Genomic DNA, 16363 nt, shown 5'->3' with positions numbered 1-16363 from the left:
ACATGAGCATGTAACTGTGTGTGTGCTACATGAGCATGTACCTGTTTGTGGTACAGGAGCATGTAACTGTGTGTGTGCTACATGAGCATGTATCTGTGTGTGTGCGACATGAGCATGTATCTGTGTATGTGGTAGATGAGCATGTATCTCTGTGTGCTACATGAGCATGTATCTGTGTGTGTGCGACATGAGCATGTATCTGTGTATGTGGTACATGAGCATGTATCTCTGTGTGCTACATGAGCATGTATCTGTGTGTGTGCTACATGAGCATGTATCTGTGTATGTGGTACATGAGCATGTATCTGCATGTGTGGTACATGAGCATGTATCTGTGTATGTGGTGCATGAGCATGTATCTGTATGTGTGGTACATGAGCATGTATCTGTATGTGTGGTACATGAGCATGTATCTCTGTGTGTGCTACATGAGCATGTATCTGTGTGCGCGCTACATGAGCATGTATCTGTGTGTGCTACATGAGCATGTATCTGTGTTTGTGGTACATGAGCATGTATCTATGTGTGGTACATGAGCATGTATCTGTGTTTGTGGTACATGAGCATGTATCTGTATGTGTGGTACATGAGCATGTATCTGTGTGTGTGCTACATGAGCATGTATCTGTGTGTGCTACATGAGCATGTATCTGTGTGTGTGCTACATGAGCATGTATCTGTGTGTGCTACATGAGTATGTATCTGTGTGTGCTACATGAGTATGTAACTGTGTGTGTTCTACATGAGCATGTATCTGTATGTGTGGTACATGAGCATGTATCTGTATGTGTGGTACATGAGCATGTATCTGTGTGTGTGCTACATGAGCATGTATCTGTGTGTGCTACATGAGCATGTATCTGTGTGTGTGCTACATGAGCATGTATCTGTGTGTGTGCTACATGAGCATGTATCTGTGTGTGCTACATGAGTATGTATCTGTGTGTGCTACATGAGTATGTAACTGTGTGTGTTCTACATGAGCATGTATCTGTGTGTGCTACATGAGCATGTATCTGTATGTGTGGTACATGAGCATGTATCTGTGTGTGTGCTACATGAGCATGTATCTGTGTGTGCTACATGAGCATGTATCTGTGTGTGTGCTACATGAGCATGTATCTGTGTGTGCTACATGAGTATGTATCTGTGTGTGCTACATGAGTATGTAACTGTGTGTGTTCTACATGAGCATGTATCTGTATGTGTGGTACATGAGCATGTATCTGTGTGTGTGCTACATGAGCATGTATCTGTGTGTGCTACATGAGCATGTATCTGTGTGTGTGCTACATGAGCATGTATCTGTGTGTGTTCTACATGAGCATGTATCTGTTGCCCATGTGAGCTCTATGTAGTTCACACTTCGTCCTCCAGGGGGCGGTCTGCCGCTGCTCTTTGCGACCTGCCGTAAGATGTGACCGGTCACTGAGGAGATGGGAACAAGCCTCCCGTTTACAAACAGCGCCAATGTTATTAGTTACTGGGCTCAACATGTAAGTAAAACGGAAACAGGAGCGAGAGGTGTCTGGCAGTAATACCCTGAGAGTAATATCCTGAGAGTAATATCCTGAGAGTGCTGCTCTAGCGCCTGAGGAAGGGGAGGAACAGGGCGGGGAGTGGAGAGGGGGCCGGGCCCGGGGCCGGGGCCTGGGGCCTAGGGCAGGGACAGGCAATGGGGCTGGGGGCTGGGGAATGGGGAATGGGGGCTGGGGAATGGGGAATGGGGGCTGGGGAATGGGAATGGGGGCTGGGGAATGGGAATGGGGGCTGGGGAATGGGAATGGGGCTGGGGGCTGGGGAATGGGGGCTGGGGAATGGGGGCTGGGGAATGGGGGCTGGGGAATGGGAATGGGGCTGGGGGCTGGGGGCTGGGGAATGGGAATGGGAATGGGGCTGGGGGATGGGGGCTGGGGAATGGGGAATGGGGAATGGGGGCTGGGGAATGGGAATGGGGGCTGGGGAATGGGGAATGGGGGCTGGGGAATGGGAATGGGGGCTGGGGAATGGGAATGGGGCTGGGGAATGGGGGCTGGGGAATGGGGGCTGGGGGATGGGGGCTGGGGAATGGGAATGGGGCTGGGGGCTGGGGAATGGGGGCTGGGGAATGGGAATGGGGCTGGGGGCTGGGGAATGGGGGCTGGGGAATGGGAATGGGGCTGGGGAATGGGGGCTGGGGAATGGGGGCTGGGGGATGGGGGCTGGGGAATGGGGGCTGGGGGCTGGGGAATGGGAATGGGGGCTGGGGAATGGGAATGGGGCTGGGGGCTGGGGAATGGGAATGGGGCTGGGGGATGGGGGCTGGGGGATGGGGGCTGGGGAATGGGGGCTGGGGGCTGGGGAATGGGGGCTGGGGAATGGGAATGGGGCTGGGGGATGGGGGCTGGGGAATGGGGGCTGGGGAATGGGGGCTGGGGGATGGGGGCTGGGGGATGGGGGCTGGGGAATGGGGGCTGGGGAATGGGGGCTGGGGGATGGGGGCTGGGGAATGGGGGCTGGGGAATGGGAATGGGGGCTGGGGAATGGGAATGGGGGCTGGGGAATGGGAATGGGGCTGGGGGATGGGGGCTGGGGAATGGGAATGGGGCTGGGGGATGGGGGCTGGGGAATGGGAATGGGGCTGGGGGATGAGGGCTGGGGAATGGGAATGGGGATGGGGGATGGGGGATGGAGGCTGGGGAATGGGAATGGGGCTGGGGGCATGGGGCCTGGGGCCTGTGACCTGTGACCTAGGGCAGGGACAGGCAATGGGGCTGGGGGCTGGGGCTGGGGCTGGGGCTGGGAATGGGAATGGGGCTGGGGCTGGGGTTGGGGCTGGGGGCTGGGGCAGGGAATTGGGCTAGGGGCTAGGGGCTAGGGACAGGGACAGGGACAGGGACTAGGGCAGGGGCACTGGGGACTGGGACTGTGGCAGGGGCATGGGCACCGGGTGCTGGGGCGCCTGGGAGCTGGGGGCAGGGACTGGCGCAGGGGCACCGGCACTGGCACTAGGGGCTGGGGCTGGATTGTGGATTCTGGATTAGTGGTGCTGGAAGAGCACAGCAGTTCAGGCAGCATCCAAGTAGCTTCGAAATCGACGTTTCGGGCAAAAGCCCTTTTGGATGTTTGTTTATTCAAAGTTGATTTACTTATCCTGCTCTCTCAATTTTGAACATTCTTTCCCACAGGCTCAAGTTGTTGAGAGAGACGTGTGTGGGTTTTTGTTCCTACGAAAGGATATTTGTGTGCCATTTGTGTTTTGGTTTTAAGTATTAATGGCATATGTTTATATATATTGATACTGGTTGTCATTCCAGGATTATTGATCGTGTTCCCCTTTATTTTAAGAAAAGGAATTTGAGGAAGTTAATTTATTATTTGAAGATTTTTTAAAAATAAGCAAATTGTTTGAAGAATAAGCAACCCTTCAATGTGGCATAAAGGAACAGCCGTGTGTTGAAAAGGTGTGCTATGACAAAAGATTGATTAAGCTAGACTACTTCATTTCTAATAAGAAACCTCTAGGATACCATACTAAGTACAATGAAAGAATTCTGCCTGATAAAGGTATTTCCCCAGGTTAATCCTGGAATAGTGAGCAGTCTTAATGCAAGTCTTTTCTGAAATCTGGTCATCTTTTTAACTAAAAAAAAAATCAGCCTTAAATTTACTTATCGCATCTTTGCACTTGAATCCCTTTCTGCTAGCCTGGCATGACTGAGAGTAGTTTTTCCAGATCCACACAACAAATAGAAGCAAGAAAAGACCATATGGTTTGCTCTGTAGTTAATTGCGACTGATCTTGGGCTTCATTTCCACATTTCTTCCCTGTCCTCATATCCCTTGACATCAAATATCTGTCTGTTGGAGTCTCAAATAAATTACAGAAGATTATGGATGCTCCATCATTCATTTTTGATATTTCCAAAGATTCACAGTCATTGGAGTGAAGTGATTTCTCATCACCTTAGTCCAACTTGATCAGGCCCTTCTCATGATTTTAGATTCTCCAACCAGTGGAAACAATCTCTCTGCCTCAATGCTGTCAAACCCTCAGGGTATTGTATGTTTCAATGGAATTATCTCTTCCAAAATCCGGAAAATATTGATGCAAATTATTCAACCCCTTACTGTAGGAAAATCACCTCAACCAAGGTGCTGATCTACTATCTGTACCTCCAGTGCAGGTGTGTCCTTCCTTAAGTATAGAGACCAAAACTGGATACAGTATTCCAGATATAACTTCACTGAAGCCCTGCGCAGTTGTAATTTCTTCCTCCCACTTAATGTTAAATTCTTCTAGAAATGTCTTTTATTAGGATAGAATTTTCCAATCCCTCCTCTTGGCATTTTCCACTAACATTTAGAATTCTTTGCTTTTAGTACTCACATTTTCTTCAAACAGTTTAGAAATAGATGTCATATATGCACCTCCTGTGGCAAAAACAGCTTTTTTTCACTTTCAATGGTCTGCTTTACCCTGCTGTCTCCACCCTCACCTTCGAGAACAAATTTGTAATTAAGTTTGAGACCATAATAGCGAGGAAGAAGCTGTTCTTGAATCTGTTGGTACGTGTGTTTAAGCTTTTGTATCTTCTGTCCTCTCGGGTTGGATCTCCTTCTCACTTCAGAAATCTCCCAAGTTTTGCATTGTTAACATTGAAACAACTGAGGAATAGAAAAATGCATCCAGGAAGTTCCTTGCTGTGATCTGAGTCAGTTTGTAACTCTTGGTAGATATTGTGGGTCTTCTGGTCTTGCTTTGCATTCTTTGCTACTGTCTGCAACGTGATTGCACTTTCTGATACAGCCTTTAACTGTTCCTGCTCTCTTCCAATTGTAATGTCAAGAATGAACAAGGAAGAGTGTATTCAAATTGGCAAATGTAAAACAGAACTCTCATCTCTCGATAAAGGCCTCCTGTACTGAAATGCAAATATTGTGTTTGCAAAAGAAATGTTCTTTGAAATTAGTTCTACTTCAGTGACTTAAATTGTAGGAAGTACTGCATGTAAATGAAAAGTGTTTTGGCTAGTTACTCAAACACCACTATTCCTGACGAACATCAAAATAATTGATAAGTCACCTATCCCTTACTCTAAGTAACTGGCATTGTTTTTCTAAGTACATAGTTTGTATTATAATGGAAGTCTATTATAATATCAGGTCCAAAAAGTGAAACCGTAATGTAGTTAGACCATGTTCATAAAACCCTTACCTGTGACTGACACATTAAGATTTAAATAAAGATTTCAAATAAAGGCCCCTCCCTGTACTATAAGCAAATTCACTTTCAATCACATTACAACATTGCGACTCCATTCATGATACTCTGCTGGAGAAATCGCCTGCTTCTGTCAAAGATGTTTCTGTAGGCTTGGCCATAAATTCTGTTGCAGTAGTTTATTGAGGTTCTTTAAGTAAACTATGGAGAATGATTACTCTATAGCGTTCTGTTAAAATAGATTCTGCTGTTGGTTCAGCCATAAATCCTGCCCATCTTCCTACTCATTGGCTGTCACAGTGATGTCATTAGATATTTTATTAGATTAGATTAGATTACTTACAGTGTGGAAACAGGCCCTTCGGCCCAACAAGTCCACACCGCCCCGCCGAAGCGTAACCCACCCATACCCCTACCCCTACATCTACCCCTTACCTAACACTATGGGCAATTTTAGCAATGGCCAATTCACCTGACCTGCACATCTTTTGGACTGTGGGAGGAAACCGGAGCACCCGGAGGAAACCCACGCAGACACTGGGAGAACGTGCAAACTCCACACAGTCAGTCGCCTGAGGCGGGAATTGAACCCGGGTCTCTGGCGCTGTGAGGCAGCAGTGCTAACCACTGTGCCACCGTGCCGCCCAGGATGTATATTCAAGTTACTGATACTGATGCACTTAATGCTATATTTATACTGTGTCTGTAGCACTGCTGTGAACTAGTTTCACTGGAAGGTATCGTATACGTTTCTAGAGTCATGTTTTGATTTGACCAAGGCAGTGTGAGACCATCTGAGGATGGCCTTAGAAACTGGACGTGAAACAAAGCCTTTATGCAGCTTTTAAAAGTGGACTTAAACCGACTTAAATAATTTCACGCAAATCATTTTTAATTTTATAGGATGTGCATGCATTGCAGCAAGTGCAGAAGAGGTTCATAAGGAGATGAGAAACTTCAATTATGAAGATAAATTTTCCAAGCTATGTCTGTTTTCCATTAAGAGGAGATCATGAGGGGTCCAGACAGAAAAGAGAGATATGGGACTGTAAGTAGTCCCCGCTGTCTAAGTCTGGGAACCTAGCACTAGGTGAGTAAGGAGGTATCATTGTAGGGGTTTTGGTGAGGCAGGGGGGTATTAGTGGGGTGGCAGGAGCACCAACAGGGACCAGACCTTGGTGTGGGGTGGTGGGTAGGGAAGAGCCTGTTGATAGGAATACATACATACATGAATTGTGATTCAAGCAATAGCTTTTGCCACCCACCCCTAGAGGGCTGTGGGAGACAACTTCCGAGGGCTGTGGAAGGTCAATCATTGAGCATGTTCAAGAAAGAAATCGATAGGTTTCTGGAAACTATTGGTATTAAGGGATGTGGAGATATTGCAGGAAAGTGGAGTTGAAGCAGATAATCAGGATCCAATTGTGTGTGGTACATACACATGTGTCAGGATCCAATTGAATAGCAGAGCAGGGATCTGGACAGAGTAGAAAGGGAGAAACCTTTCCCACTCCTGAAAGGATCAAAAACAAGAGGGCAAAGATTTAACATAGTTGGCAAAAGTGATGAGAAAATGCTTTCTTCATGCAGTGTGTGGTTAGGGTCTGGAATATACTGGCTGAGAATTTGTTTGATTCACATTCAAATCAAAGCATTCCCAAGGGAATCGGATGTTTATTTGAAAAGGAAGAAAATGCAGGACTGGGCAGAAGGGGAGGGAGTGGTACCAGGTGAGTTACTTGTGGAGAAAGGTGCAAAAATGACTGATCAAATGGCTGCTTCTGCACTGTAACAATTCTGCAATATAGGATCATTCTTGCCAGAGCATGTCTTAATCCCTTCACACTGGCCTCAATTAAAGCTCAGGACCTCTGGAAGCTCTTGTGTAACCGATTGCTTCACCTATTTGCATACTTGCCCCGTTGAGGTACCTTCTCCCTTTACTTCATTGGCAAGCTGCTGCTCTGACAGCACCAGTAAGCCGCCTATTGACCCTCCAGTGTCAGGAGCCTGCTCACTGACCATTCTGGTGAAGGGCCAGGTCTTCCATTTGATCTTGGCATTGGAATTGTGACCCCCAAAATATCCTGTCCCGCATTCCTTTATTGAAAACTTAGAACAACTTTCATCGAGCAGAAAATTCAAAAGTAATTTGAGAGACTCAATCCAAAAAATGCTCTTCAACACAGAAGGATCATTGACTAACATCTTATACTTTGGACCTTGGAGGTATTATTTCTTCCATACTCAAGTATGAGCAGTCCATCCACATTCCAATCATATTAACCTTCATGCTCATTTTATTTACAATAAGGAAATGGTGATGAGTACACCTTATGTTCTCAAGTTGGCACCAAGGGTATTGTGCCTATTGAGAGAATTGGCGCGGGTAATTGTCTTTTTGGAGAGAATGCTTTGTGAGAGATGACTAACTTGCCTATTTTCGCTCGCATCCTGGAATCTCTGTTTGGTCTCTGCTTGTTCCGCTGTATTTGTTGTGAAACTTAAGCAGTGAGACAGGATCACCTGAAGAGAGTTCTGCAGCTCTTGCTTAAATGTATCGAGGTTTCCTCGCGTTTGCACTCGACTGTACTTTTTGCTGTTGTGTGAAGAGAAGGTAATTTTACCAATGTATGAAAGTTGGCCATTAAATAAAGCTGGTCCTTTGCTGTTGTGTAATAATAAGTCTTTTTTTCCATTTTAAAAAGTTGAACACAATACCTGTTAGTTGATATTTTCATGGTTTAGTTTGTGTTGCCTTTTTGGAGAGGATAGTTTGTGAGAGATGACTGCCTGAAATGCTTCTATTTTTGTTATCCTTTCTGGAATCCCTGTTTGGTCTCTGCTTGTAGAATTCCAGCTCCAAAATGTACTGGTTTTTCTTCTCCTTTTTGCAATATTGCTCTGGTGAAGTCAGACCACCTCTGACTGATGATCATACATTTGCTCTGCATACCATGATATCACTATGAGCCACCATGCAGAAGGATCTGGGTGTCCTTGTGCATGAACAGCAGAAAACGAGTATGCAAGTGCAGTACGTGATAAAGAAGAAAAATAGAATTGTAGTCTTTATTGCTTAAAGGAACAGAGAATAAACGTAGGTGTTGAGACAGCACCTGGAATATTACATGCAGTCTTGGTCCCCTTACTTGAGGAGGGATCTAGTTGTATTGGAGGCAGTTCAAAGGAGGCTCACTGGATTAATTCCAGAGATGAAGGGTATGTCTTGTGAAGAGAGATTACACTCTGGAGTTGAGAGGAATGAGAAGAGATCTAATTGAGGTGTAGAAGATGCTAAAGGAGATTGAGAAAGTAGATATGGAATGGATGTTTCCTCATGTGGACCAATCTAGAATGAGAGGGCAATATTTTAGGAGAAGGGGGAAACCAAGGTAAGAAGAAATTGCTTCTCTCAAGAGGTTGTAAATTTGTGGAATTCATTACCCCAGAGTACAAGGATGCAGGGACACTGAGTAAATGTAAGGAGGGGATAGACCGATTTTTAGTTGGCGAGTTATGGAGAGCGAGCAGGAATGTGAGGTTGAGGCCGAGATGAGATCAACCATTATTGCATTAAAAGGCGGAGCAGGCTTGAGGGGCTGAATTGTCTGCTCCTGCTCCTAGTTCTTTTATTCTTATTTCAGGACTGATTTTATGCCACTGGATGTCTGTGAATCATGCCGCTATTGTCTTGCCATTGTAATTCATCTGAGTTGCACTTATTAAATAATCAGTGTACAGTATTTGAATAGGGTAACACTTAGTGAGTGCAGTATCTTAAGTAGCTCTGTGTTTCTGAACTGAAAAGCTGGTATTATTAGCAAGATTGGAAATGTAACTTCACACACATGATCAACCTGAGGAAACTAGTGACATGGGCAATGTGTATAAGAATGGTTTATGTACGTAATTAGTAATAAATAATAATGTACTATCATGTTAAATACTTCTATCTAGCCATTTGTCTGAAGAATGTTAGTTAGTTGCACATATAATGTGAGTATACCTACATGTATAATATGTAATGGTAATTACTTAAAAAGCCTATAATTATGGCAGGACTAGACGGTGGCACGATGGCTCAGTGGTTAGCACTGCTGCCTCACAGCACCACGGACCTGGGTTCAATTCCTGCCTTGGGCAACTGTCTGTGTGGAGTTTGCACATTCTCCCCGTGTCTGCGTGGGTTTCCTCCGGGTGCTCTGGTTTCCTCCCACAGTCCAAAGATGTGCAGGTCAGGTGAATTGGCCATGCTAAATTGCCTGTAGAGTTAGGTGGATTAGTCAGGGGTAAAAGTAGGGGAATGAGTCTGGGTGGGTAGCTCTTCGGAGGGTCGGTGTAGACTTGTTGGGCTGAAGGGCCTCTTTCCACATTGTAGGTAATCTAATCTAATCTAGACATTCCCTTCTATACTTGACTAAACAGCAAGTTTTCTCTTTCCTGCTAAGATTTCTATGAAAAACTTCATTATCCTGTCTGGTTGCCATGAGCGTGAAGGCCATGTTTCTGACTGTGGAAACTGCTGCCTCAACCAACAATTCTCTTCAGCCATGGGCAACTCCTACATAACCCAATTCCTGTCCTCGATCCAAATTCCTCCTCCTCTAACTCTGCAGCTTTCTTTTTATTCATTCCTGAGACATGGGTTTCACTGGCTGGTCCAGAAATTGTTGCCCAACCCTGGATGCTATTTAGAATTGATGTCACCCACAATGCTGTTGGGCAGAGTTCCAGGGTTTTGACCCAACAACACTGGGTGGAAGGAATGGCAATATATTTCCAAAAAATGATAAGAAGTGGCTCAGAGAGGAACTTGCAGATGGTTTTGTTTCCATACATTTGCTGGCTTTGTCCTTCTAGATAGTAGTGTGCCACCAAAGAAGCCTTGGTGAATTTCTGCCATGCATCTTGGTGGCAGCAGTGTTTACTATTCACGATGTTAGTGGTGGAGGGAGTGAATGTTTGTGGTTGAGATGCCAATCAATTGGGTTGCTTTGTTCTGCGTTTGGGATGCTTGGCTATGTTTCAAAACTGCTGTATGAATGTAAATTAGTACTAATCCTTTAGAACTTACCACCACAGTATTGAAGTAAAATGTGTGGAAGCATTTGAGGGGAATCTTGACAAGCTAATGAGGGAGAAGGAATAGGTGATTGCCTGGATAAATTTAGAGAGAGGAAGCTGGGAGGTGGCTCGAGTGGACATCAGCAATGGATTGGTTGAGCCAAATAGCCTGTCTCTGTGCCTGTGTTCGATGATATTGTCTCTAATCTCTTTTTTGGTTTCCCTTGTCCTCTCACCTACCTGAACAACATTGCCAATCCCCTGGGTTGAGGTATCTCCTTTGTTTTAACAGCAAGAATAGAAATTGTGAACCCAGTAGCACAGCTGAGGGCCAGATTTTAAAACAAGTTATATTTAACAAAACTTTATGTAGTATCTAAATTATATGCCCCATTATAAATTATTGCAATATTGGAGATAGAAGGAAATAAGGGACGCAGTTCACGTTTACAAGATTGTTGCTGGAATGATACACTACTTTCCTCCTCTCTATCCCTAACAGATTGTTCTAAAATTTGTCTTTTTTATAAAGAAAAAGGTCAGCTGTGTATAACCCATAAAATAGCATTTGATTGGGCGACTGACTGTGTGGAGTTTGCGCGTTCTCCCCGTGTCTGCGTGGGTTTCCTCCGGGTGCTCCGGTTTCCTCCCACAGTCCAAAGATGTGCAGGTCAGGTGAATTGGCCATGCTAAATTGCCCATAGTGTTGGGTGGATTAGTCAGAGGGAAACAGGTCAATGTGGACTGGTTGGGCCAAAGGGCCTGTTTCCATACAGTAGGGAATCTAATTTAATCACTATCGGAAAAACAAATCTGCTGGTGCAGTGTGGAGAGAGATCATGATTGGTGAAATACTTAAGAAGCTACATGCCTGAAAGAGGGAGATTCGCCTTCAGAAACCCATTTTTAAACATCAGCTTGTTGGAAATAGTTATTCTAATTTATGTTTTGGTGGACAGTTAGCTCTAATAAGACAATCAGAGGCAGTGACCTGGACAGGTTACAGAAGAGGACTGTTGGGGCACCAAATGTGCCAAGTTTCCAAAGAATTAAAATCTCAGTCAAGGGTAGGTTTAGCATTAACTGTGAATGATAACTCAAAATCTTTCACTCTGATTATGTAGATCCCTTTATAAGCAAGTGGATACTAAAATGTAGGTCGACTCTTAATTGTTTTATTTCCATCCTGTTAAATTGCTGACTCTTAATTCTGATTCAGTTTCACAAGGCTGATCAATAATGGCGGAGGGTTGCAAGTGTGTGTAAAATGGCTGCTCTTGATTGGCATTGGCACACCTGGGTAGAAAGGCTTGTCCCTTTGTGGGCATCCATTATTTTTTTCCTTCATGAGATGTTGCTGGCTTGGTCAGCTTTTATTGCCCATCCCTAATTGCTCAGAGGGCAGTTAAGAGTCCACCATGTTGCTGTGGGTCTGAAGTCACAGGCCGGGGAGGATGACCGAATTCCTTTCCTAAAGGACAGAAGTGAAACAGATGGGTTTTTCCTGCAGTCAAAATTGGTTACGTGGTTGCTATTAGACACGCTGTTTTAAATTCCATATTCAGGTTTCAATAGCGGCCTTGGTAAGATTGGGACCCATGACCCCAGAACACTGTACACTGAATTACTAGTACAGTGACATTGCAGTGTGTCACCACCTCCCCTATGATGAGTGGTCTGCTGCTCCTGTCCATTATATAACTCTACATCTTCAGGAGGGATGAAACACTAAATGAGGAGAATGGTGGGAAACCTTGCAGTAGAACTGAAGAATGCTTCATTTATATGTTTTCTTTCTATGATTTGATCTTTTTTTCTCTTGCAGGAATAGTCTTCAGAAGAGACGTGGCAGATCATAGACTTCAGCTACACAGGAAACCAGTGGGAGGCTGTTGACCAGTAACAGACGATGATTTGTTTCCTTTTAGCAAAGTCACTTTTCCTGGGGCTCCAATCAACGAGGGGACATTGTAACAACCTGCCTTGATGCCTGTAATCCCGATCCCCCGCCGGGTGCGTTCTTTCCATGGCCCCCACACGACATGCTTGCACTCGGCATGCGGCCCCGTACGGACCACTCATCTTGTCCGGACCAAATACAACAACTTTGACCTTTACTTGAAATCGCGGTGGATGTATGGCTTTGTCCGCTTCCTGCTGTATTTCAGTTGCAGTCTCTTTACATCCATGCTGTGGGTGGCACTGTCCATCCTGTTCTGCATCCAGTACTTCTCCATTCGTGTTTCTCTGCGCTTTCAGTACAAGCTGTCCATAGTGCTCCTGTTGCTGGGGCGCAGGCGTGTTGATTTCAACACAATCAATGAACTCTTTATCTATGGGATCCATGTGACCATGCTGCTAGTTGGAGGACTGGGCTGGTGTTTTATGGTCTTTGTCGATATGTAAATACGAGCGCATGTGAAAAGAGAAAAGTTATGAGCATTATGATGTAAAATATATTGTTTACAATCCTGCAAAAAGATTTATTGATTTTTTAAAAATTTATTAATTTAAAATATATGAATCAAGGATTGCCCCCCCTCTCTCATTTCCTTTCTCCATTTATCCCCATGCTCTATTTCCACTGATGTGTGTTAAAAGAAAATGCAGTTATACAATGTCCTTTTTGATCACAAACTTCTCAAACCTTTACAGTCAATCAAGTAACTTGTTGAAATGTAAGAAACGTGACAGCCCATTTTCACCCAGTAATGTGACAATGACCAGATATGGCCAGGACACCAAGGATAACTCTAGTTCTATTCTTTGAATAGTGCCGTGGGCTCTTTTATATCCTGGACACAATGTTAATTTCTTGTTTTAAAGTTTCATATAAAAGATAAACCTCCAGCAGTGCAGCACTCCATCAATATGTCTCAAGCCACAATGTTAAACCAACTGGCTACACTGGAATTAAGCTACACAAACTACGATGATTCCCAAAATCTAGATCTGTATGAAGTTACCTGATCTTCATGCCTCAGAGATAGGACTCCTATAATTGCTCTTCATGACAAATGGCTTGGGAAGAGGGGAAAGGAAATGCAATTGTTTCCCTCTTCCTGGAAAATATGCATGTGTGCAAGTTAGAATTAGGTTTATTGTCACATGTACTCGCAGTGAAAAGTTTACAAAGTCACCACTTATGGTACCATCTTAGGTACAAAGGTGCCTAGGTAAAGGTTCTTAGGAATAAATTAGAAAATAAAGAAATGAAAAGTTTGGTATTAAAGTCCTTCAAGCAGACAGCACCTGGTCTCCCCTTTAGACTGCTTCTCCAATCTGTCCTGAACTCAAGCTGAGGTGACCTGCTCTGGCTGCTGCCAACTCAGGCAGCCTTTCCATGTTGGGTGAGGACCGAATTGGATATGATCAAAAGATCTGCTTTTCCATGTTTTCAATTTAAATAGCCAGTTTACTGAGCAGTTGGAAGCTGCATCCTGCTTGTGGAACTGTGCAGCAACATGTTGATGACAGGAAGAGTTAAGACGTGCTTTTAAAAAATATACTATCTCAGTTAGGCAATAGGAAGCCTGAAAAGTCTATGGAAAGATAAAGAAAAGCGAAGAACTGCAGATGCTGGAAATGAGAAACAAAAACAAAGTCCTGGAGAAGCTCAGCAGGTTTGGCAACATCTGTTGACAGAAAATCAGTGTCAACATTTGAAATCCAGTGACCGTTCATGGGAAGATAAAAGCTGAGCAAAACCTTTCTGGAGTAGAAGGGATAAACATGAACATGGAAAGCAGAAACTGAAGGGAAAATTGGGAAAGCAGATCAGATTTTTAAAGTTACTACTGTCAGCGTTTGAGGCAGCCAACTATGCAGTGTGTTAGGGGGAAAGTGAGGTACCTTTCTTACATTATACGTTGAGCAGTTGAATTGAATTATTTATCATCACTTATGTTTAACAAATAAATAGTGAAAAGTGTAACATGTCACCATGCTCCAGTGCCATTTTGAATTACAGAAGATATTGAGATATAATTAAAATACAAGTAAAAGTATTACCTTCCTTGTGCTCCAGTCAACATGGAGAGGGGTGTGGAGGGTCTCTACAATGGGGTCTATGCCCACAAACACCCTGGCATCACAGTCCATTCCAGGAGTCCCAATCCAGGTTCACCATTGCTGCGCCACTAGGAGCAACATGCCGGGCCTACCATGTTGCAGCTGTTGCAACCACCGCTGGACATTAATCCACCAGGAGTATCAAGTCAGGCTTGCTGCAGCTAACCAATGCCAACCACAGAGGCTGTCCTGCCATCTCGAAAACCAGTGCTGCATCTCCTCAAGTCCTGCACTGGGCCCAAAGTAGGGAATCAAAGGCAGAAATAACAGAATGGAACGTTTCCGGTTAGTTAAAGTAATGGGCAGCAGGAAGCATAGAAACACCTATGGATAAAGTGGCTACATTGCCATGATTCGCAAACTTTTTTTTTTACTTTATTCGTTCAGGACATCACCGGCTAGGCAGCATTTATTCCTGGTCCCTAATTGTCCAGAGGGCAGTTAAGAGTCATTCCCATTGCTGTCGGTCTGGAGTCACATGTAGGCCAGACCAAGTAAGGATGGCAGTTTCCTTCCCTAAAGGGTATTAATGAACCAGTTGGGTTTGTCCTGACAACAATGGGTTCATGATTAGCATTAGACACTTAATTCCAATTTTTTTTTTTATTGAATCCAGATTACACCATTTACTGTGGCAGGATTCAATCCAGGTCCTCAGAACGTTATCTGGGTCTCATGGATTAACAGTCCAACGATAATACCACTCGGCCATCGCCTCCCCCTTGAAATTTCAAGACAGAGACTTCAAATATCAGTTAATCGATAGGATGCTACAGGGCCATGAAAAACACATGTTTGTTAATATCCTTTAGGGATTGAAACCTGCCATGGGAATGAGGTGAATTTTATTTACAGAACGAGTTGTTATGATCTATAGTGCACCGCCTGGAAGGGCTGTCACAGCAGATTTAACAGTAACTTTCAAAAGGGGTTAGATATGTACTTGACAAGGAAAACCTTGCAGGGCTATGGTGAACATATTGGGCTGTAGAGCCAATGAGATAAATCAAAGAGCTGGCTATGGAGTAATATGCTGAAAGGCTCCCATCTGTGTTGTGCGAGCTTATGTTCTGGATCTGAATACTGGTGACGCAAGATGACACTCAATGGTTGACAGTGCTTTCTGAGGTAACCTCTCAAACTTTTTGTTTTGTGTAAAAACAGTAGGGAGGCAACCACCACACACTGTAGGAATTAAAATAAACATGGTGATACCATTATTTCTCACATCCTGACTTTTTTGAATGAATTTCTGAGCACAGAAACATGAACAAATTAAACAATTGTTAATAGAGAAATCCTCATTAGTTCCAAAATACTTCAGCTTCTCTTTCGTATTCATTCAGCTGTTTCATGCTTGGGATTGAGTGAGCTCTGAACATTCTAATCTGGGAAGGTTTCTTCCTTTTTAAATGTTTTGACGTTATAATTTACAATCAGAAGAATGGAGTTGTATGACAGCTCTAATGCACCACATCATTCAATATCTAAATGTTGTATTCAGATGTACACTTTTCAAATACCTATAAAAAGGTTCGTATGGATGTTGTATGAAATCACCTGAAATTTGGTGCACCATACCTAGGCCATATTTTATCAGTAAAATCTATTCAGCCTATCAACTCCACTGGTACCAGGCCTTCTGGGAAACCTGGCAGCAATTGACGTCACAGTTGTAGAAATCAGTGGCTTTTGCTAGGTCATTTTTAACTGGGTGCTGTAGCTGTACTGAATTTATGTGAGGACAGTTTAGACAGCTTGTTTTGAAATATTTGTTGGATATTGGTAGGCTACTTACATTAAGATGTGAAGGGTCACTGGACCTGAAATGTTAACTCTGATTCCTCTCCACAGATGCTGCCCGACCTGCTGAGCTTTTCCAGCAATTTCGGTTTTTGTTGCGATTTACTTTTTTTCCTTCCTGACCTATATTAGGAGATTGTTTTAAAACAAAAGACCCAAAATGATGAGCAGCAAAAGGCTATGGTTGATTTCACATCTCCCAACATGTGATCCATCTGA

General features: G+C 44.0%; 1 protein-coding gene across 2 annotated transcripts; it reads left to right on the top strand.

The window, feature by feature from the left end:
- Positions 1 to 1391: 1391 nt before the first annotated feature.
- Positions 1392 to 12764, top strand: tmem250 (transmembrane protein 250). 2 transcript variants are annotated; one of them, XM_072565838.1, is made up of 2 exons: positions 1392 to 1496; positions 12096 to 12764. In XM_072565838.1, exon 2 carries the CDS (start codon positions 12257 to 12259, stop codon positions 12674 to 12676), a length of 420 nt encoding a protein of 139 aa, XP_072421939.1. In that variant the 5' UTR covers positions 1392 to 1496; positions 12096 to 12256; the 3' UTR covers positions 12677 to 12764. The 2 variants fall into 2 exon arrangements, with proteins under 2 accessions (XP_072421939.1, XP_072421940.1); XM_072565839.1 differs by lacking the exon at positions 1392 to 1496 and adding an exon at positions 6093 to 6293.
- The last annotated feature ends 3599 nt before the right edge of the window (positions 12765 to 16363 follow it).

Source organism: Chiloscyllium punctatum, chromosome 49 (genome assembly GCF_047496795.1).
Source record: "Chiloscyllium punctatum isolate Juve2018m chromosome 49, sChiPun1.3, whole genome shotgun sequence".
NCBI classification, from domain to species: domain Eukaryota; kingdom Metazoa; phylum Chordata; class Chondrichthyes; order Orectolobiformes; family Hemiscylliidae; genus Chiloscyllium; species Chiloscyllium punctatum.
The sequence above is the reverse complement of the archived record's forward strand: the minus strand, read 5'-3'. Positions and strand labels throughout refer to the sequence as shown.

Coding starts and splice junctions, on each gene's coding strand:
- tmem250 (XM_072565838.1), top strand. CDS start 12,257: ATGCCTGTAATCCCGATCCCCCGCCGGGTGCGTTCTTTCCATGGCCCC.